The sequence below is a fragment of the Sturnira hondurensis genome, unplaced genomic scaffold (genome assembly GCF_014824575.4).
Source record: "Sturnira hondurensis isolate 20B ecotype Veracruz unplaced genomic scaffold, ASM1482457v3 Scaffold0014745, whole genome shotgun sequence".
In the NCBI taxonomy this organism is placed as follows: Eukaryota; Metazoa; Chordata; class Mammalia; order Chiroptera; family Phyllostomidae; genus Sturnira; species Sturnira hondurensis.
Genome location: NW_028087376.1, coordinates 2227471 through 2249662, shown reverse-complemented (window position 1 = coordinate 2249662; position 22192 = coordinate 2227471). Strand labels below are relative to the sequence as shown.

At 43.4% G+C, this 22192-nt stretch overlaps 1 protein-coding gene across 1 annotated transcript in view; it reads right to left on the bottom strand.

Moving 5' to 3' along the window:
• GLG1 (golgi glycoprotein 1) overlaps nt 1-22192 on the bottom strand; it is a 126919-nt gene that overhangs the window by 6533 nt on the left and 98194 nt on the right. Inside the window, exons 12-25 of the mRNA XM_037063640.1 lie at nt 20847-20984; nt 17802-17888; nt 16115-16177; nt 15052-15165; nt 13901-13989; nt 12860-12977; nt 11358-11450; nt 9710-9847; nt 8080-8203; nt 6110-6252; nt 5818-5919; nt 4778-4885; nt 1523-1643; nt 809-915 (exon numbers count right to left, since the gene is read on the bottom strand). Coding sequence (XP_036919535.1) covers nt 809-915; nt 1523-1643; nt 4778-4885; nt 5818-5919; nt 6110-6252; nt 8080-8203; nt 9710-9847; nt 11358-11450; nt 12860-12977; nt 13901-13989; nt 15052-15165; nt 16115-16177; nt 17802-17888; nt 20847-20984 — 1545 coding nt within the window. The remainder of the gene's footprint in view (nt 1-808; nt 916-1522; nt 1644-4777; nt 4886-5817; nt 5920-6109; nt 6253-8079; nt 8204-9709; nt 9848-11357; nt 11451-12859; nt 12978-13900; nt 13990-15051; nt 15166-16114; nt 16178-17801; nt 17889-20846; nt 20985-22192) is intronic.

Genomic DNA, 22192 nt, shown 5'->3' with positions numbered 1-22192 from the left:
GAACTTGTAGAGAAGGAGTCCTTACGCTCACTCTCTTTATCCAAGGAATGTCTCTCTCCCAGCGCAGGCAGATACCAAGAACTTAAATCTGAAACTTGACTTTCTCACCTTAGGCAAGTCATAATTTCTGAGGTCAGCCCCGCCCATAATATATGAAAATAATCATCCCACTTACTTCATAGGGTTTCAAGGTTTAAATGAGGTAACATACACATTAAAGTGATTTGTAAACTACAAAGCAATGTATAATGAGAAGAACTGTTACCAGTCTTCTCAATGAGGCTGCATTTTTATAGGGAAAATCTCCCCCAGCCCAAGACTGCCTGGGTACTGCACCCTCTCACTAGTGTCCTGATGTCTCTCTTCACCCTATTGCTCTCTCTGTTCCAGGCCAGCGGGGGGCCAGGGTCCCATAAATATTCTTTTCCGCAGACTACACAATTACAAAAACAAGCTATACAATAAGAATGGCTGGATTTCTTTCTTTTTCCATGGGCATGATGTCTACTTTCGCTTTGCAGAGCTGGCTTAAGTCATACACTTCCTTTGGGTGACTCACTCTTTAGTGGTGAACTATGAGCAAATGAGGGCAGAAAGTAATGGCCCTGGCAAAGCCTTGCAGACCCAGCCCAGTGCAGAGCAAGGTGGTGGTTCTAGGCTCATGACAGTCAAGGAGGCTTAAAGGAACACTGGCAGATTTTCGGCTACACTTCCTGCCAGCCTCACGAGAATACCAGTGAAGCATCTGGAAGAGACTGGGAAACTGACAGGAGAGACAGCCACTTCAGGAGGGTCTATGGGTCCTTACCTTGGCTGCGTAACTCCACATTTCAATCCGATCATTGAGGCGCTTTTTGCACTCAGGCTGCAACCTCACCCGCTTATCCTCCAGGGCCTCCATGAGGCAGGACATTTCTGTGGAAGGAAAGGAGTAAGAAGAGTCTGAAATCACATGGAACAGAGAAATTTCAGTAAAGTTGGGAGAAGGGTACCTAACCACCAGAGACTTCAGTCAGAGCTGTTGGATGAACGAAATTAAATCCACTTTAGGAAACCTGACCGAAGCAAGACCGAAGATGGAGTATAGTGAGACTTCATTTTCAAGGTGGACTGTCCAGAGCCTATCCTAAAGTCTTACTTTTTACTGGGCATGCGCGGCACAGAGACAACTTTACCCCTGCCCAGGTTCAACCTCTCATGGAACCTGTGGACTGAGCCCACTGTGGCCCTCGGGGAAGCTGAGGAAGCTGTTCTAGACTGGACAAGATGGGAAAGAGGTTCATGATGATGGCTTACTTTCTGTTCCCCTGATAACCCAATTCACAGCTAGGTCAGTTCAAATTGCAGGATTATTTCAAAGTTCACTTTGCCACAAAGGACCATCCTGGCATCGACCAGGCTCCCAGATGTTATAGTCTGTGGCTGAGCTGCAGCTACAGAACAGCGGTCCCGGAGGGGAGAGGGTCAGTCTTCGCTCCTCCCAAGACAGTTCAGACAGATCACAGTGAAGACAGTGACTTACGACGTCCTCGGCCAGGGGTGATGGCTGCGCAGTGGTGTTTAATGTCCAGGGCACAAGCTGTATGAAGAACTGGATCCACAAAGATATCTGCTTTGCTTTCCTTCAGCATGTTTAACACCTCCTAGGAAGGGAAGAGCATTGCAGAGGGGGCTTTCACAGAGAAAATGCATCAGATCTGTTGTCTGCAAATACTCTAGGTATAAACAAAAAAGTCAAGGAAGGAAGGTTGAGGGTTAGCAACAGAGCCTACTCTGAGACAGGTGGCAACTGGTGATGATGCAAAGAACGCATTCAATTTGCATTCCAATCCAACTGGATTTTTAGCATCCAATTTAATTCAATAAATACACTTGGGGACCTAGTGAATACAAAGCTGTTTGCTAAGCAAAGCAGGAGACTGTAAGATCAGATTTGGGTTTTTGATGTTCTGGCATACCTTATTATTAAATACTAAATGTTGTATTCATATTGGTGCAATACAGTTAATTGGATACTTTAAGAAGTCAGAAAATGTGAAATCTGAAAATCAGAGTAATATGTTATACAAAAATTCCCAAAGGTAAATGTCTACAAAATATTTCTCTTTATCTCTACTATCCTCAAAAGGAAAATAAAGAAACTGACAGAGCATAATGCTACTGAAAGAGTACCTCTTATTTGAGTTTGAAGAAGTTCTGAACAAGAGACATAAGCTTAACATAATAGAACTGAAACCAACTCTGCAGGCTCTCTGATTCTACTTGATGAAATTATAGGAGGTAAAGGCCGGCTGAACGTTAACTCTTTTTTTAAAAAATATATTTTATTGATTATACCATTACAGTTGTTCTATTCCCCCCCCTTCATTCCCCTCCACCCGCACACTCCCTCCCCCACCATTCTCCCCCCCTTAGTTTATAACCATGTGTCTCAAGTTCTTTAGATTCTATATTTCCCCCACTATTCTTGCCCTCCCCCGTATCTATTTTCTACCTACCATCTATGCTATTTTCTGTGCCTTCTCCCCCCTTCTCCCCCTCCCACTCCCCTGTTTCTAACCCTCCATGTGTTCTTCATTTCTATGGTTCCACTCCTGATCTAGCTGTCCTCTTGGTTTGCTTTTGTTTTAGGTGTGGTTGTTAATAACTGTGTGTTTGCTGTCCTTTCACTGTTCATATTTTTCATCTTCTTTTTCTTATATAAGTCCCTTTAGCATTTCATATAATAAGGGCTTGGTGATGATGAACTCCTTGAACTTGACCTTATCTGAGAAGCACTTTATCTGTCCTTCCATTCTAAATGAAAGTTTTGCTGGATAAAGCAATCTTGGCTGTAGGTCTTTGGATTTCATGACTTGGAATACTTCTTTCCAGCCCCTTCTTGCCTGTAAGGTCTCTTTTGAGAAATCCGCTGACAGTCTGATGGGTACTCCTTTGTAGGTGACTGTCCCCTTATCCCTTGATGCTTCTAGGATTCTCTCCTTCATTTTGGTCTTGGCTAATGTAATTATGATGTGCCTTGGTGTGTTCCTTCTTGGGTCCAACTTCTTTGGCACTCTCTGAGCTTCCTGGATTTCCTGGAAGTCTATTTCCTTTGCCAGACTGGGGAAGTTCTCCTTTATTATTTGTTCAAATACATTTTCCACTCGTGGCTGTTTCTTTCCCCCTTCTGGTACCCCTATAATCCGGATGTTGGAAGGTTTAAAGATGTCCTGGAGGTTCCTAAGCCTCTCCTCATTTTTTTGAATTCTCATTTCTTCATTCTTTTCTGGTTGGATGTTTTGCTCTTCCTTCTGGTCCATTCCATTGATTTGAGTCCCAGTTTCCTTTCCATCGCTATTGGTTTCCTGGACATCTCCCTTCATTTCAATTAGTTTAGCCTTCTTATGTTCCTCTAATTTGTGACTATAATCAACCAGTTCTGTGAGCATCCTGATCACCAGTGTTTTGAATTGTGCTTCTGGCAATTTCTTGGTTGCTTAGAGTTATTGGCTCTGGGACTTTGAGTTCTTCTTGTGCCATCTTTTGGGCTGTTCGTGCCTGTTAGGTAGCAGGATCGGAGCCCTAAAGTGTTCACTAGAGCAGGGCAACTCAGTCGCTGGGTTGTGACGTTGTATGTGGGGGCGGGGTCAAAGAGGAACAATGGCGTGCTGCCTGCCGCGGCCCCGACTGGTGCCGCAGCTGCTGCCGTCACTGGCCCACGTGTTTCGTCCCACTTCACGAGAATGTGCCACCGCCGTCAGCCCTCGCCCCCTGGGGCCTGCATGGTCCGTCTCACTGTGTGCGAATGTGCAACCGAGGTCAGTCTGCCCCACACCCTGACTGGTTCCGGGCTGCCTGCGCGCCTAGGTTGGGGGACCTATCCTGCCTGACCCTGCTTGCTGCTGGCTCCGCCTGTCTTACCGTCCCTGTTGAATGGTTAGATGTAGTTGGACTTCCGTGTAATTCAATTTTCTGTCCTTTGGTTGTGTCTTTGTTTCTCCAATCCTTTGTTGTATTCAAACTTGGTTGTGGGAGAAGGCAGTGTTTCCACCTATGCCTCCGTCTTGGCGGAAGTCTGAACGTTAACTCTTAAATAAAAGTTAGCTTGCAGTCAACTGGAAGATTGCAGTCTCTGTGAAACAACAACAGGCTCCCACCCTCAATGAAACTCTATTATCGTTCAAAAAGCCCTCCGAAAAGCTGTATGGGACCATTTGATGACAGAATAAAACGTCTAGATTTAGCCTTTAGTGAACTCAGACCAGGAGAAATTTCTAGCACATGAAAATATTTGCACACAATATTCACATCAACTCAACAAGGACATCACTGAAACACTTCGAAAAAAGATAAAGCTTTTTTTTAAAGGTCAAATACATGATCTCACTTTCAAATTTGCAAGATAATGTATGCGTAGCAGTCACATTTTGATGAATTTGTTTTTATGTGATGTTTCTGAAATAAATTTTTAGTTTCATTGATTTTTATAAATGCAATACACTTAACTGATATATTGCAATTGACATTTTGCTTTGGTACTTCACTCAAGAGTGCCCTTTAAACAATGGTCTAGTCATGGAAATGAGACACATTCACAAACAATTAGTGCATATGAAAGGGTAAGTTATAGGCCATTATCAAGAAGCAAATTAAAATTTGGTAAGAGGGAATAGCATAGCATTCTAGGAAGGAAGTTTTAGATTTTACTACTAAAAAGTACAGACTATAGCATTAAAAGGAAAAGAGGGAGGGGAGAGAAAAGAAAGTGGGGAAAGTGGACATGGATAGTGGTTACCTTTTTGCACAACTCTCCTTTGACTTTGAGCAGGTTGACCTTGAGGCACTCTTCCACCTGGCCGGTCTGCTCCTGGGCTGCTGCTTCCTCGGCACATAGATTGGAGATCTGTTCAGGACACACACAGACAAGGCCACCTTATTCTCGCCAGAGACCTTGGTCTCTGAAATGGGTAGATTTGTGGTCCTCCCACAGACGTGCCCAGGGCTCTCCTCAGATTCCTGGTGGATGTCACTCCCCTCCTCCCTCCAGAATGTGCCACCACCCTCTGTTCTCCTTCACAAGGACTCGCATCGAGTCAGACACCAGCTGGTGCACATGCCTTTAGCCATCAACCCTGAGACGTGACGCAGGTTATTCCAGGACTGGTCAAGGACCCCCCAATTCCACTGAAGGAAGGTTATGTAGGCAAGTAAAATACTAAAAGCAAATGCTTGACATTAGAGGTTCAGGGTCAACCCAGACTCACAACTTGGTCGCGCACACACACACACACACACACACACACACACACACACAGGGAACCTGAAATACAACCTGCAGCACAGATTAAAAACTAAATCGTCTTTGGACAGCTTTTAGTAAGCTTTTCTGAAGTGTTTTTATATATTATCCTCTAAAACGCACGCACGTTGAACAAGGTTTCCACATGGCCTTTTCTAGCTAGGAAGTCAAGTGATTTCCAAGGACAAACTTCTTGGTGCTCTTTTCTAGAGCTCTTTTCTATTTTCCTGACAAGTCTCGGGGTATTCTGGGCTGACCCTCAGGGTAAGGAGAAGGGGAAAGCAAACTGTATGTTGACAGATACAATAACAGAATGCTCCTGTTTAATGGAGAAATACAGAGTCAACACTCTATAGTGACAGAACAGAGGCCACATCTACTTCACATTACAGAGGACCAGGAACTCAGGCGACACAGAGCCTAGAAGACAGGCCCTCAACCAACCCTGGAGTCTGGGCTCAGGGAAAGAGTAAAGAACTTCTCGCCAATACAAACGGCTCTGATTAGCTCTGTTCACTTTAGCGCCCAAGTCCTACCTCGTCTGAGCAGTGGAGCTGGAGCTGAGGATCAAGGCGGTAATCCAGCGCGGACTCCTGGATAATAATTCGGATCTGGTCCTCGCAGTCTGAAGAGAGGCGCTACACGTCACAAAGGTAGAGTATGTCAGCCTATTAGACAACTTCAGCTTTCTATTTGCCCCCTGATTCGGGGAAGGTATGAAAAAGGTCTTGGGACAGTAGGAATAAACTGAGGCCTTCTAAAGAGCCACCGCCAGGAACAGAGGTGCTTCCATCAATACACCTCTGTGGAGCCCCCAGGCCAATTTACCTGGTCAGCGTATCTCAGCTTGAGGCAAGAGATGACTTGACCTTCTAGCTCTGAATCCTCCTTGGCTTTCGTCAGGATACCATGGCAGAATTTAGGAATGTCAGCTTTACAGGCTTTCCTTAACACAGGGTTTAAGCGGTAATCTAGAGCAGAGAGTGGGAAGAACATGATAAAATATTCCAACTGGATTCACAAATTTTTAGAGATCCACCTTCCAAAGCATATGATATCAATGACCACAAAGAAACCACTGATTTGTCTATTCAAGAAATGTTTACTGAGCTCTCACTATATTGTTTTTCATCAGAAATATAAGTCAGCCCTGGCTGGTATAGCTCTGTGGATTTGAGCGCAGGCTGCAAACCAAAGGGTCATGGTTCGAGTCCCAGTCAGGGCACATGCCTGGGTTGTGGGCCTGGTCCCCAGTGAGGGTGTGGGAGCGGCAACCACACATTGATGTTTCTCTCCCTCTCTTTCTCCTTCCCTTTCCCTCTCTCTAAAAATAAAAAAAGAAATAAAATATTTAAAAAAAGAAATATAAATCAGGAATCCTACTCTGCAGCAGCTCTGTAGGGTCTTAGACCAACATTCTAAGCAGTCCTCACAAAATCAAACAGACTTCCCCACACAAGTTATCTTTGAAAATACTGAAAACAGAATTTCAAAGTCACCTTGGCCATTATGTTACAAGATCTTGCAACTCAGAGATGAAATTTCTCATGGGTTCAATTCCCAGTCAGGGCACATACCTGGGTTGTGGGCCAAGTCCCCAAGTAGGGGGCACTCAAGAGGCAATCACACATCGATGTTTCTCTCTCTTTCTGCCTCCCTTCCCCTCTATAAAAATCAGTAAATAAAATCTTTAAAAAACAGTTACCCATATACAAGGTCTGTCCGGAAAGCATCCAACCATTATTAATATAATGAGAATGATTTGCAAGTCATGAACCTGGCAGCCAAGGAGAGTGGGCTGGAATATGTCTGAGGGAACAATGATGACTTCATTGTACTAGTCAGTGGGGGTGGTAGACACAATTGACTGAGCACATGTACTGTGTGGCTGTCACATTCAAAATGACTGAATAAGTAAAACAATGAATCTGCATAAAATTTTGCATGAAGCTTGAACATTCCTCCGTAGAAACTACTCGAATGATTCAGAAGGCCTCAGCTACGGGCAACTTGTGATGGGCAGCTTCATCACAACAGTACGCCTGCTCACGCATCACATCTTGTGTAGTTTTTTGGCAAAACATCAAATCACCCAGGTGACTCAGCCCCATTACAGCCCAGATTTGGTGCCCTGTGACTCCTGGCTTTTCCCAAAACTAAAATCACATTTGAAAGGGAACAAATTTCAAGACCATGGATGAGATTCAGGAAAATACGAGATAGGGCAGCTAATGGAGATTACACCAAAAGACTGTTTCACAGTGTTTTGAAGAGTGGAAGAGACTCCGGGAAAACTGTGTGAAGTCCCAAGGTGCCTACTTCGAAGGGGACTGAGGCATCACTGTCCTATGTACAGTGTTTCTCGTATCCTCTTCAATAAACGCCTCCATTTTTCATATGATGTAGCTGGATACTTTCTGGACAGACCTTGTATTTGCCTGGTCTTTTGGTGTAATCTCCATTAGCTGTCCTGTCTCGTATTTTCCTGAATCTCATCCATGGTCTTGAAATTTGTTCCTGTTCAAAGGTGATTTTAGTTTTGGGAAAAGCCAGGAGTCACAGGGCACCAAATCTGGGCTGTAATGGGGCTGAGTCACCTGGGTGATTTGATGTTTTGCCAAAAAACTACACAAGATGTGATGCATGAGCAGGCGTACTGTTGTGATGAAGCTGCCAATCACAAGACCACTCTCCCTTAAAATTCACAAGCAACAAAGCACCTACAGTTTAATTAGACATGAATATGCCCTCTCAATTCCATTTAGTGTGGGACCAGGAAAAGCCAACCACGATGTTACCTGTGTTCTGAGTGATCTGGCGCTTGGTTATCATCTGTTTGCATTTGGGATCCATCAATTCACTGTTTTTATTTTGCTTCAAGCACTGCAACATGGTTTTGGAATCTGCTTCTGGACAGAATCTCTGCAAAGAATCAAAGTTTTATAAAAACAGATACCCAAACATGGCAATTAACACCATCTCTAGCACTCAGATACCTATCTATTGAGAAGCTTATACTGGAGGCAGCCTGAAGGTGTCACCTGGTACGGCAGGGACAGGCCTAAGTCTGAACAAGCACTCAGTCTCAGTTCCCTGTTCTTTACCTACCTTCTGCTGCAGCTCTCACACTTCTTTCTCTCGCCTCAGAGGTTCCTACTTTGCATAGGATCGATTCTCCACTTTCATGGATGTTACATTACATGGAATCTCATGAGCTTAAATATTATTATGCACAAATATAACATTGTGCCAGGTGGCCAAATATCTACCTAATTCCAACAGGAAATGTAGGAATTACCCACTAACTAATGTGAACTGAGATGTGTGGAAAGGACCGTCTGGTTTACCTCTTAACAATAGGGCTAGAGTCAGAGCTCCATTTTGGATCAGTAAAAAATTCCACCCTCTACTCGCCAATCTAGTCCACTGACATCTGAATTTGGGGACACTGACTGCTGACTGATTTTTATGAGTCATCAGAATCTCAGGAAGTTCTCCCCTGGCCAGGTGGCTCAGTTAGCTGGAGCATTGTCCTGCACACCAAAAGGGTGGAAGGTTTGATACCCGGTTGAGACGTGTGTGGAAGGCAACCAATAGATGTTTCTCTCTCTCTCTCTCTGAAATCAATAAAAAAATATCCTCAGGTGAGGAATTAAGAGAAGTGAAATCTTATAAAATTCCCACAAATCAGAGCCTGATATTTCCACTTTTATAGAGGACTCAATTCTGCCAGGCCCAGCTGAATTCTACCAACTTTCACAATTCTTGTCGGAATTTATTTGATAGGGTGAAAAGTAACATTTTATTTTAAAGGGAAGCTGAAATAATGGGTTAGAACCGTAAGTCTAACCTCTCTGTACATATTGAATAGATCTAGGAACTGATGTCTGCATTCTCAAGTTAGCCCTGCTGTAGAAGATGTTCAGCGGGGAAGTAAATGAAGCAAAAAAAACCATGTACAATCGAAAAAAGCCTTTTGCTTGTGGTGGATGAATGATCAGGACATTTGATGGTGGTTTTCTTACTCTACTACCATGAATTGCCCCCCAAACCAGTAATATATTCACTGGGCCTCTATTGACTTGTGGCTCAGGTCAAAACGATGTCACTTATCTTAGCTCAAGGGTTCTCAACCTTGAACATGCCTGAGAATTGCCTGGAGAGCTTGTCAAAGCAGGCTGCCCCACCCAGAGTTTCAGATTCAGCATATCTGGGGTGGGGCCCAGAAGTCTGTGGATACCCAGGTGGCGCTGATGCTGCTGGTCCAGACACCAGACTTTGAAACCATGTCTGAGCTACAGAAACAGGCAGAAGACTGCTTAGCTACATAAACAAGAAGATTATATGAGTGTGCTCTAACGCTTAAAGAGGTTTTATGCTGTTATTTTTACTCACCCTGTGCCTAGTGCTTGGTTTTGGACCCCTTACCTTTATCATCTGCTTGCAGACTCTCATGAGTGTATAATCTAGTTCTGGGTCCATCATCTCTGTCTCCTGCAGCTTAAAAACTTTTTGGTGGCAACGGGTACTTAGCTGCTTCTTGTTTTCTTTCAGACATTCAATAATCTATGGTGTAAGAGTATGGTCAAGTTAAGGAGTGTATCTGGGATTGATAATCCATTTATTGTGAGCATTCTGATCTTGGTGCATCCCCCATCTTTCCATATAAGAACCTTCCATTTCTAATTCCTTGGTAAGAGGAATCAGTATGTCCTTACCAAGGAGAAATGTATTTATAGGGTCACAACTTCAGAGCTAACAGTAAACCAAACTGGATAAAAATAATGGGTGAATAGCAGGCTGCACTGAACTCTAAAGGAAAGGAGACCCACTCAGGACTGCTGGTTTCTTTTGCCTTCTAGAGCTGTCCCTTGACAAGACTCCTTCTGGAGCACACACAAGGCTCTCTGACTTTCCCTGGAGCAGTAACCCTGACCAGACAGTATGCACAAGCCAGGAAGTTCAGTGCAACTCACCACTTACCACATGAGAATAGAGCATTAGATGCCAGGTATTAACTAGACCCAAACCTTACCCCTCACAGGGCAAATTTACATAAACAAACAACTGCAGTAAGAAAGATGAATGGACTAACATAAAAGCATAAAGTATCATAGGATGTATTTTATGATAGTGAATTAACTATATCCTGAAATGTCCCCTTCCCTCTATCACCTGTAAACGGTAAAGAAGGAAAGCAGATGGGAGACTTGGGTGGCTAAAGCTGTAGCGTGAAGTCACGAGACTTTTATGACATCCTCAAGGCACACCCAAGAACCATCAAATAACTAAGGAAAAAGGTAACAGAAATTAAAACTTATTATCTCCTCAGAACAATACAGCAAAATGGTAATAAGAGTTGAGAATAGGTTATGAAAAGAATCAATTACAGATCTTGGCAATAAAAACTGCAGAATGACATGAATTCTGAGACTGAAAGAGCCACCTAGAATAAGGAAATAAAAAAATACCTAATTACAACATAGTGGAACTACAGATTATTAAACATAAAGAGAATGAGTACAGACAGATTAAATACAAAGAAATGAGAATAAGATTGACCTAAGACTTTGTATTAGCAATGCAGACACAAGACAATGAAGCCATTATCTCCAAGGAAGGCTCCATGGTAATACCCTGAACTAGAAGCGGTAGCTTAGTCACTGGAAAAACATTAAAAACAAATCATTTGCTTGCACTTCATTGTTGACAATTCTGGGTAGGACTCTGTTCCACGTATTTTCAAAAAAAGCTTTCTAGGTGCTACTCGTGTGACCTTTAGTTGATAACTGCAACGGAACATAGGGAACAATTCACCATGGAGGTGCAGAGTGTTGGGAAAGCGATAGAGAGGAGGAGGCATTTGAAGGGTCATTAAGAGGTTATTAGGTGGACAAGGTAACCTGAAAGAGGAGAGAGAATAGACAGGAGACAAAGGGAAACTGGGAAAAGTCTAGTTTAGCCTGTGAGGGGATGATTAGGCTGGATAGGCCGTGATGAGGCCTACCTCACCAGAGAATTAATTAAAATGTCACCTTCCCATTACTTTTGCAGTTAGAAAATAACAAAGAGATACCTGAGCATTGCCATATTGCACAGTGGGACAGTAGTTCTTGATGTCACTCTTGCAGGCCTCGTACAGGTCTGGCTCCAGACGGATGTCCTCTGTCTGCATGAGAGGGAGCCAGCACAGTAAAGGGGGGCCACTGTGAGCTGGGGATGTCGAATGCTCTACATACAGAACTGTTGACTGGATCCTGTCCAGTAACCACAACTCTACCCAGCAAAGTGGCAGGGAGATGGGGATTTACTTTCTGTTCTGCCACTAACTAGCTGCCTGGCCTTGAGCTTCCTTTGTGCAATAAAATGCTACCACCTACCCCAACCCTCCCACAGAACTGCAGTGAGATGAGATGATATCATGTGGAAACCACGTTAGAAAGTTAAAGCCATTATATAAATGTAGGGTCCTACTTTTACTATTATTATTTTACTGAAAGAAGCAGGTTCAAAACAAGAGTCCCAAGGCCTCAATTAAACAGAACATTTAGGCCAACTCCACTTACACATGGTTATCACGGAATCACTGCCACTGCACGTGAAAATCTGATAGTGTGACTTTTGTGATATTAACAATGTTTGGTGTTCATTACTAGTTTTTGCTTAGACTAAGGTGTAATAAGTATGATTCACAATATAAATAGATTAAATATTTTTTAGCTGTTTCCTTAACATGGTTTGAGCTTAATTGCAAAACCAACCAAGAAAATTTCCCTCTTGTAGTGCGCACTGTGGGTGACTTTCGCTTCACCTAGGCGGCCCGTCAGCTCTTTCGTGCACGGCACTCTGGACACTGCAGCTGGTCAGGGGGTGGGCACAGACCTCAAACTGACACCATCAAATTGACTCTTTTGGCTCTGGCTGATGTGGCTCAGTGGATTGAGCGCGGGCCTGAGAACCAAAGGATGGCAGTTCAATTCCCAATCAGGGCACATGCCTGGGTTGCAGGCCAGTTCCCAGCAGGGGTGCACGAGAGGCAACCATACATTGATATTTCTCTCCCTCTCTCCTTCCCTTCCCCTCTAAAGATGAATAAATAAAAATCTACGCCCCCCCCAAAAAAAACAACAAAAAACACCTGACTCTTTTGTTTATGCTGGGGGAGGTTTCTCATGTTTTCATTTTCCTGCAGGAGATGAATGAATTTTGGAGAAGGTGGCCCAGGTGCTGTAGGCAGCCATGGTGAGAGAAAGCAGCCTCAGGACGAGGCTGGTCCAAGGAGAGCAGAGTGAAAAGGGAGAGACTCTGATCCTCGAGGACATTATCGATGCAATGATGTATTGTGTGCTTACAGCGTGTCTTACTCTGGACTTCCAGTTTTGCGCAGTTAAAGTATTTCATCATTAAAAGAAAAGTAAGACAAGGAGCTGTCATATGGTAAACTTTTAGCACATGGCTCCAAGTCTTACCCATCATAATTGTGGCTAAAATTTTTCAGTCAGCCATGGCCTCTCACCCAACTTTCTGTCCCCTGCCCCTGTGGCTTCTGGGACCCGAGGTTACAGAACGAGGCATTACCATCTCCAGCTCCTCCACCCGCAGCTGCCGTCGGCACTTCAGGGACACCCTGTGTTCTTTGGCTTCCTGCAGAGTGTCGTTGCGCACGGTGGTGCTCAGGCAGATCACCACGTCCACCCTGCCAAAAAAAGGGAGAAGGTCTCAGCCTGGCTGGAGCCACGATGGCAGACTGCCGAGAGCTGGGCAACAACGCCTCCCAGAACTCATGACCCCTTTACCATGTTTTCGAATGCATTTCCTATTAAGTCCACTGTGCTTTTAGAGCTCTAAAAGTAGGACTTGACTATATATGTCATAAAACTCGGGCCACAGTCCAAATGCCGAGTATGCCCCTGACTGGCAAGGAGGCCAGAGAGGGAACGTGTGTGCAATGACAGTTTAACACCGTTTTTGTTCAAAATGTGACCAGAGGGGAATGCAGCCCTTCACTCTGGACTATGACTTTAACGCACTGTGAACTCATTCTTGAACAGTACCGAAACCTGAGCAAAATGGGGATTCAGTTTATATGAGGGGAAATATGTTCTAGAAATGTGCCTTTGCAAAGAATGACATGGAAGGACATATAAGCTCATCACTCTCTTTAGGGTTAAGATGTAATTCTTAAGAGAACAAAGCTTTTGTTTCTTCACTAGATCTCTAACTCAGTACAAGCCTCTGTTCCTTCCCTAAAGCGATGACAGAACAGAATTATGTCAGGAGGAAGTCAGCCAGCCTCTGGTAGTCACGCTGCAGCTTGCTCCTCCAAGAACACAATCTGTACCTGCGCCCTCAGTTACACAGCCTGAACTGGAAAGACCGAAAATGCTCCTTCACCTACAGGCTTTCCGTATCAGAACTACCACTAGCAGTTGTGGTTCTCAACAGCTATGAAGACCATGTCCAGACAATGCAGTATTTGGCCACACTTCCAAAGGAGTGTGCAGGAGGCTTCCTGGGCTGGCAGGCAGCAGGAGGCAGCCTGACATTTTGGATATTCATTCAATCAGTAGCTAACAGGGATTTCAGAGAAGGAGAACAAATCAATTAAGAGCCACATACTTCTTCTTTATGTTGGGGCAAAGTTTCAGCACGTCCTCTTTGCAGGCCATTTTAAACTTGTAAGAGAACCGAAAATCCTTCATCTGCACCTAAAAACAATGATGAAAAAGAGAATCAGAAGCTCTGCAGTAAGTTCTAGGCAGTGGTGCTGCGTGACACCGCGTTCACACAGTCTGCAGGAGCTTTGCAGGCTCTACATGACTTGCCCTCGTCTCCCACAGGCTCTACCAACTGCTCACCTCCCCACTCCTCCCTCTGCCATGCCATTCCAGTCACACACATGCTGTTCCCTCAGCCAGCAGGACCCTTCTCTCAGGTCTCCCCATGGTTTTCTCCGGCACTTCCTTGGCGTTGCTATTCAAGAGCCTCCTGGTTAAGCCCTTTGTCTCCTTCACCCTCCAGTCCTTACACTGCTTTATTTTTCTTCATAGCTTCACCCAAGACTACGTATTTACTTAATCGACACGTTTTGCATCTCTTCTTACTAGAACATAATCGACAAGAGCAGGTTTGTTCGTTCCCCACTGTCTCCTGGTGCTGCAACTCCAGAGGCCCTTAATCTACCTATCTGTTGGAGCTATCTGCCCCAGAAGAGGGAAGTTTTGCTCAGATACCCGGATTTTACCCTCCCGGGGAGAAAATGCTTGCTTTATCATAAACACTTCCCTCAGACATGTGGCAACAAAGAAGAACATAATTTAACCTTCTTATTCAAAATGCTAGACCTGGGTAGTATGATTTTTTAAAAGGCTCAGAGTCCAGTGTACTGATACATATTCCAGCTGCTGCAGTGAACAGTGACCTGAAACAGCAGATCTCACTGACAGTGTGGAAGGACAAGGTAAAATACCTTACGAAAACAAGTGATGTGACTGAAGCAAAGAAGCTCCTGTTTACCTGTCTTGATCCCCAGTGGACTACATGTTTCCTAAGAGCCCAAACTATTTATTTATCACTGAATTGCCAGGGGCCTAACGAAGTTTCTAGCCGTTGCAGATCAAAACCACATTTATTGAGCACAAATCAAAATGGGACACGCATTTGGGGGAATAAAAGGTTTTCATAGGAGGTGCTCTGATGTTCTAAAAGAGGAAGGGATTCCGTAACCAACCAAGCAGCCAAGAAAAGAGCCTCTGCTGGGTGTCACTGACCAGCTGGAAGTGGGTGACTCCAATGGCGCACTTCTCATTCATGTCCTTCTGGTGTTTGTTCTGTATCAGACACTCCATCAGGTCCCCAGAGTCTATCTGGTTATCTGCCACATCCTGGAAAAGGAAGGGCACATTTACACTTCACTTGTAATAATTAATAAATGAATCTTGTACCCCATCCCATGAAAAATGTAAACAAGACTGATTCTAGAGCCTGCGCAGAGAGGTTGGTGTTCGGTTACGTCAAAACACGCCCGAGAAATGACGAGGGACGAACACTGGGGAAAGCAATTCACACAGCAGGTGGCCCTGCATGGAGCACCAACAGGAACGTGCGTGCGCAGTGCTTTCGCACCTTTCCTTATGTGGCACCAGAAGCTGGCGCTGCTTCCGTGTTGTCAGATCCTCATGGCTCCTGGGGTGTTTTGCTCCCATAATTTAGGTGATTTAGTAAGTGAATAAAGTAAAAAGGTAAGAGAATTCACTCAATATCCAGGTACAAGAAGGCAGTTGGAAGGGGAAGCCACTGTCACAACTAACAAATCCTGTGCTGATATATTGGAAGCAACTCAGCCACGCTAATGGGGCTTCCCCTCTTCCTCCTTTTGTTTTTTTTCTTTAAAAGATTTTATTTATTTTAGAGAGATGGGGAAGGGAGGTAGAAAGAGAGGGAGTGAAACATCAGTGTGTGGTTGCCTCTACAACATCTTATACTGGGGACCTGTGCCCTGACTGGGGATCAAACCAGAGATGCTTTGGTTCACAGGCCTGCACTCAATCCACTGAGCCACACCAGCCAGGGCCTGCTCCCTCCTTTTTCATACAAGTCATCCAACAACTGCTGCTGAGCATGTATCTGGGCATCCATAAAGGACGATCAGATAAAGTTTCCCAGGATGGTGGCATCCCCTCTTGCTTTTGTTTACATCTTCAACTTCTCAAAGCTGGCCACCCAGAAGTAATGCATACTGACAACAGAGATGACCCAACACACCTGGATCATCTAGTATGGTCCTAGTACTCAGTTCTCAGTTCTAACCCTCATTTCCCAGACATCACTTACGTGGCAAAAGTTCTGAATTATGGGCTCACAGGCTCTCATCAGCAAGGCTTCTATTTGAATATCCTGTAAAAGATTAAACATAGTAATTGTGCCTTAGTAAGAACCAAGGATGGGAAGAGGAGCAGTTTCCTTCTCTGAATCAATAGCATCTGATGGGCATGTAATCTAACACGTACACTTGGGAGACTGTTCTAGTCTTTAGGTCAGACAGCCCCACCGGCACAGCTAGGACCACACCTCCGTTGTACTTTGAAAGGCAGGTATTCTTAGACGCAGACGCAGAATTACAAAGAGCGAGGAGAAAAAACATTTAATAATAATAGAGTATATAAAGCCATTCAAGTTGTTCTAAAAAGCTGAACAATTCGAAATAAAGACAGGGGTAACTGACATCTACCTTTAGTTCTTGAGCTCCTAAACCAGATCACTGTCCTCAAACCAAATGATAAGTCACTGCTCTGGGGAACACACACCAACTGCCTTTAAGCAGAGAGTAAGCCCTGTACAGCACTAGCTGCTGAAATATCATTTTCCTTTGAAGAGCTACATACTCCAGAATGTCCTCGTGAGCCCATAAGGACAATGTGAATGGGACAGAAGATGACAGAAGATGAAAGAAGGTAATCAACTTTTGAAAAAGGAAGAAAAAAAGACTGGTTGAGAAATGTAATTTTATGTATTGTCAATTTTGACGATTCAATTATTTCTAAAAGACTTATGATAAACAAGGAAAAAAGCAATTCCCTATTCCCCTGATTTCTGCCTTACAAGACAATTTAAACATTTTTACCTGCTCCCTCATAATAGTCTCTGTATTTTAAATAATAGGACTATGCTTACAAGGTTTTCAATTTCACTTTTTTATATTTTAGTGGGTTTTAGGATGGAACGGGGATAAACACATAGCTTCAATCTTCCACGTTTAACTGTAATTCCCAGGCTTTTATTTCATTAAACACACAAACATTACTGAATGACCTAAGTGAAAGGGCTAAAGATAATGGGAAGGTTTCGATTCCATGAATGTGATTCCAAGATTTAAGGTACAGCTGCTATCTTTTCTTGAAGGGAAAAAATAGGCCCTGGCTGGTATGGCTCAGTGGACTGAGCGCTGGTCTGTGAACGGAAAGGTGACTGGTTGGATTCCCAGTCAGGGCACACGCCTGGGTTGCCAGCCAGGTCCCCAGTTGGGGCGTGTGAGAGGCAACCACACACGTGTTTCTCTCTCTGTGTTTCTCCTTCCCTGCAACCCCCTCTAAAAATAAATAAGTAAAATCGGAAAACTGGCAGACTGCCAACAAAATTCAACCCATAGACATATGTGGTTGGGCCTGAACAATGATTTTAAATGTTTTGAATGAGTTCCCACTGAAAATGAGGATTTTTACTTAAAATAAATAAATACAATCTTTAAAGGAGAAAAAAAGATTGGTCTAATCACTGTGATAAATCTAATTTATGAAGTAAATCAGAGGATTAAACACACATAGCAGTTTTCTGGAGAAATGAGGAGAGGGGTTCAGAAAGCAACACAATATTCTTCTTTAAAAAGCTAACAGAATCTGAAGGGTTTTTTTTGTTTGTTTTCCACTGATTCTGTACACTCAAGAGTCTAGAAACAGTAGGACCAAGAAAACAGGAAAGGCTGCTGACAAGGCACCCCTTCCACGAGCCGCCAACTGCTCACCTCAGACTCCAGCTCAGTGAGGTTGCCAACTATGTCCCTGCACTCCACAGCCAAGTCATCCAGATGGTCCTGGAGGCACTCGAGTTCCTGCAACAGAGGCAATCCCCTGGGGTCAGTCAATGACAGCAGTGATCAAGGGGAGCTGCAATTCAGCCCCTACTCCCTTTTCAGTGGTCCTCTTCTTTTTAAAACTACTTCACTGAACAGAACACTGAACTTTTATTTCCCAAATTGGGATGGTTTGAAAGACACTTACTTGATGTAACAGGGTAGTTAAGAGGGTTAAGGGGATACGACAGCCATGGAAATCCTCCAAAAGGCCAAACTGAGAAGTCTAACAAGAATCAATGTTCAGGTATTCTCGATGTTTAAAAATGTTATCAGGCCTTTAGTATTCCATTCCATCAACACAACACCCAGACATCTATTTTTTTTTTAAAGTATTGATAATAATCATTGGACAACAAATTCATGATGAAAGACATGGAATATATATATTTTTAAAGATTTTATTTATTTATTTTTCAAGAGTGGGGAAGGGAAGGGGAAAGAGAGGGGGAGAAACACCAACGTGTGGTTGCCTCTTGCACGCCCCCCTACTGGGGACCTGGCCCGCAACTCAGGCATGTGCCCCGACTGGGAATTGAACTGGCAACCCTTTGGTTCATAGGCCAGTGCTCAATCAACTGAGCTATACTAGCCAGGGCAAAGACATAGAATATTTTAAGACTCTTTATGGGCAAAGTATGTTGGGACCCAGGTTCTTTTTTTCCCCCCTTTAAAAAAATTGTTTAATTACAGTTGTCCCCACTATCCCCCAATTACTCTCCTCCACCCTACCCACCCCCCTCCCACATTCAATCCTACCCGCCTCCCTGCTGGGTTGTCTTAGTCCATGGGTCCTTTATACAAGTTCTTTGACAACCCTTCTTCTTTTCCCTGTTATCCCCAGGATCTTAAACAGCACAGAGCTGAAAGTTCCTGGAAGTCAAATCTGGGATTCCAACCCCAGCCCACACAAAAGGACCCTCTGAAGGAAACTGCAAAAGCAGTGAGCACGCTAGGGTTTACATATCTGAGGGCTATCTTGTTTGGGCCTTGGAAACTGAGCTGCAGCTACCTTGTAGCATCAGTCAACTACTATTTGTCTTAGAAATTTAGGTGTTTAAGTACAGTATCAGCTCATTTTCCCACAGCACACCCACAGCTAGTTCTCAGCAAAGGGCTCTGTGAAAGGACCAAGTTTAACTTACTATTTTGCAACAATCTCTGTTTTGAAATTAAAATAGGAAGGGAGGAAAAAAGCTGTAGGAATTACCCAACCCTAAAGGAAAATGCATAATACTTTTTGGGAGTAAAATAAATAACGAAGGTAAAAATCCCACTCATGGAATCCTATTTAGCTTCACAGGGATGGTCTGCAACATAATGTGGCTTTCTCAATGTTACTTTCCAGTGGATATGAAAGGAAACTGTTTCCTGGGATTCCGTATGACCGTACTCCTCCTGTCATTAGACATAGGCAGCAGAAAGTAAAGATAATGGGCATTTTCTAGTAATAAATTTGACAGAGCTGTAAGTAGGCCCAGGAAACAGGCTGCTAAACATGACATTCCCAAGATCAACAGATCTGTATAAGAAGCCACTGTTTCTTTTTTTATTTATCTTTAGAGGAGAAGGGAAGGAGAGAAGGAGAGAAATATCAATGTATGGTTGCCTCTCGTGCGTCCCCTGCTGGGAACTGGCCTGTCACCCAGGCATGTGCCCTGACCGGGAATCGAACTGCGATCCTTTCATTCGCAGGCCCACGGTTGATCCACTGAGCTACACCAGCCAGGGATTCACTGTTTCTTTAAAATGTCCAATTACTGTCCTGGCAAGTGGCTTGGTTGGTTGGAGAGTTATCCCACAGGGCTGTGGGTTCAATCCCCCACTGAGGCACGTGCGGGAGACAACTCATCGATGTTTCTCTCTCACATCAATGTTTCTCTCTCCCTCTCCTTCCCCCTCCATCCTTTCCTCTCTCTCTAAAATCAATAAACATATTCTCAGGTGAGGATTTAAAAAACTGTCCAGTTACTATATATGCGACTTTTTAATAGTTAATCCCAGAGAGGGTGTGGAGTGGTCCAAATGGAACCTGGGAACCTGGGTTAACACCTCGTTCTAGTATCAATGAGGCTTTAAACAAGCAGCTGTTCCTCACTGCTTGGTTTCCCTGCTTTAAGACAGAAAACAAGCTCCCTTTCCACTTAATTTGACAGGATGCGGTGATGTACGATTTTTTAAAAACCAGACATAAAATCCTAAGGAACTACTCATAGCATGAACATAATTCTCATGGGCTGCTCCTTCTTTACACTTTCCTATATGGGAGGCAGTTGTAATGTAATGGAACAAATGCCTGGCTAGGATCAGACCTGAGTTTTAGGTAAGGGAGTCAATATACTTTACTTCTCTAAGCCTCAATTGTATCAATTACTAGATGGAACAATTCCATTCCTACAAACCCTGCGGTACTGTTGTAGGGCACACACACTATTCATGCATATCAGTATTTACATATATACATGTGTATGTATACACTGCCTCCCCCCAAAATGTGGCTTATGAAAATGAGGAAAGAGAAAAAAAGGCACGATAAAATGAGTAAAAAAGAGGAAAGAAAAGGAAATTATGTTAAGAAAAGTGGGAAGGAGCAAGAAGTAAGTTAGCCTACCACAAAATCTAGAGGCAGGCCATACTTTTCTTGGGCTCTAGGCTTTTTAAGAAACAACACAAAGAGGGAAAACAATCAATAACAAAACACAGTAGCCATAATATAAAAACATACTGACTGCTTAGGAAAAGTACAATTACTCCTGATTAGAGAGACCAAACAGAAAATTCTCCTAAAGGTTTTTACAGAGAGATCAAGTAATGTAACAAATCATGTCTATGAGGTAAACAGAAATGGATTTTATGGGGGTTTGTACTCTATATAAAATGCTAATCACGAACATCATTATTATGACTATAAAATAAATAGGTGGCACTGTCACCTACCTGTCCAGTCTCTGTTTTCTCACTGCACCATTTTCCCAGATCGATCAGGCACTTATCCTGCAGTGCCGGGTCCAGCTTGACGTCCATGGCACGCTGGTGCAGAATCCTCTGGACCTCAGCCCGGCACTCCCGTGAGAGCTACACAAGAACAAGCAAAGCGCTTTAAAGGTCCCAGACCCAAATCAAAACCAAAGGACACTTGATAATGTCACGAAACTAACTAACAAATAGCTTTATGTCTTCAATCTCCTCCAGAATAAAAATTAAATGTTTTAGGAGGCTTCTAAAAACCCACCTCTCTTAGAATGAGATTATACATTCAGCTGACCCTAATATAATTATGCAGAGAAGAATGCTGGGTCTAAATGAGGAGAGAATACACATGGGTCAGGAGAACTGAGTTCAAGCAGGCAACAGTAAAAGCAACAGTTAGCACAGGTCCAAACAGATGAAAACTATTATTTTTGGAAGGTTTGTGAGAAAGCTGTCATTTACAGGTACAGACAGTCTTTCTTCCTAAAAGGGCCCATGTACATGGGGTAGGGGGAGAGAGATGGAGAATAACTGCTTAGTGGACACGAGGTTTCTTTCTGGAGACATGGAAATGTTTTGGAAACAGATGTGGTGGTTGCACAACTTTGTCAGTGTTTGAATACCACTAATTTTCCTCTTTAAATGGTTAATTTTATATGAATTCCTCCTCAATTTTTAAAAGAAGTATATATATTTTTAAAAATAAAAATTGGCTGGTGTGGCTCAGTGGACTGAGTGCCAGCCTGTGAACTGAAAGATCACTGGTTCGATTCCTAGTCAGGGCACATGCCCGGGTTGTGGGATAGGTCCCCTGCTGCTAAATAAATAAATAAATAAATAAATAAATAAATAAATAAATAAAATCTTTTTAAAAAGAAGGACAGCATTCCAGATTCTAACCCTTCCTTCACTTACAAGACAAGGAACCTCCCACTGCAGTGACTACCAAGATACTATAATCATCTTGGTTCCTGTGATTAATGAGAGGCTCATAATATGAAGAAACAAGTAACAAATCCCCATATTTCCACATAGCAGTATAAAAACTGGGTTACAACTGCAGCAACTGAAGCATAACATTTCTTTCTATCTTGGTCTCCTCATCCTGAATACTAAACTTAGACTTTTGCATTAAGCTCAGAAGGGGTATTTGTTAACATGCATGTGAAACAACACCGTCTCTATTTTCTGTAACAAATGCAGGACTGAAATGCAATAGAGAACCCCGGAAGGCTTAAAAAGGCCATCCAGGAGAGTAATCAGTGAGGCGCTGGAAGGCAGTAAATGTTGCCTGAGGGTCAAGTGCACAGAAA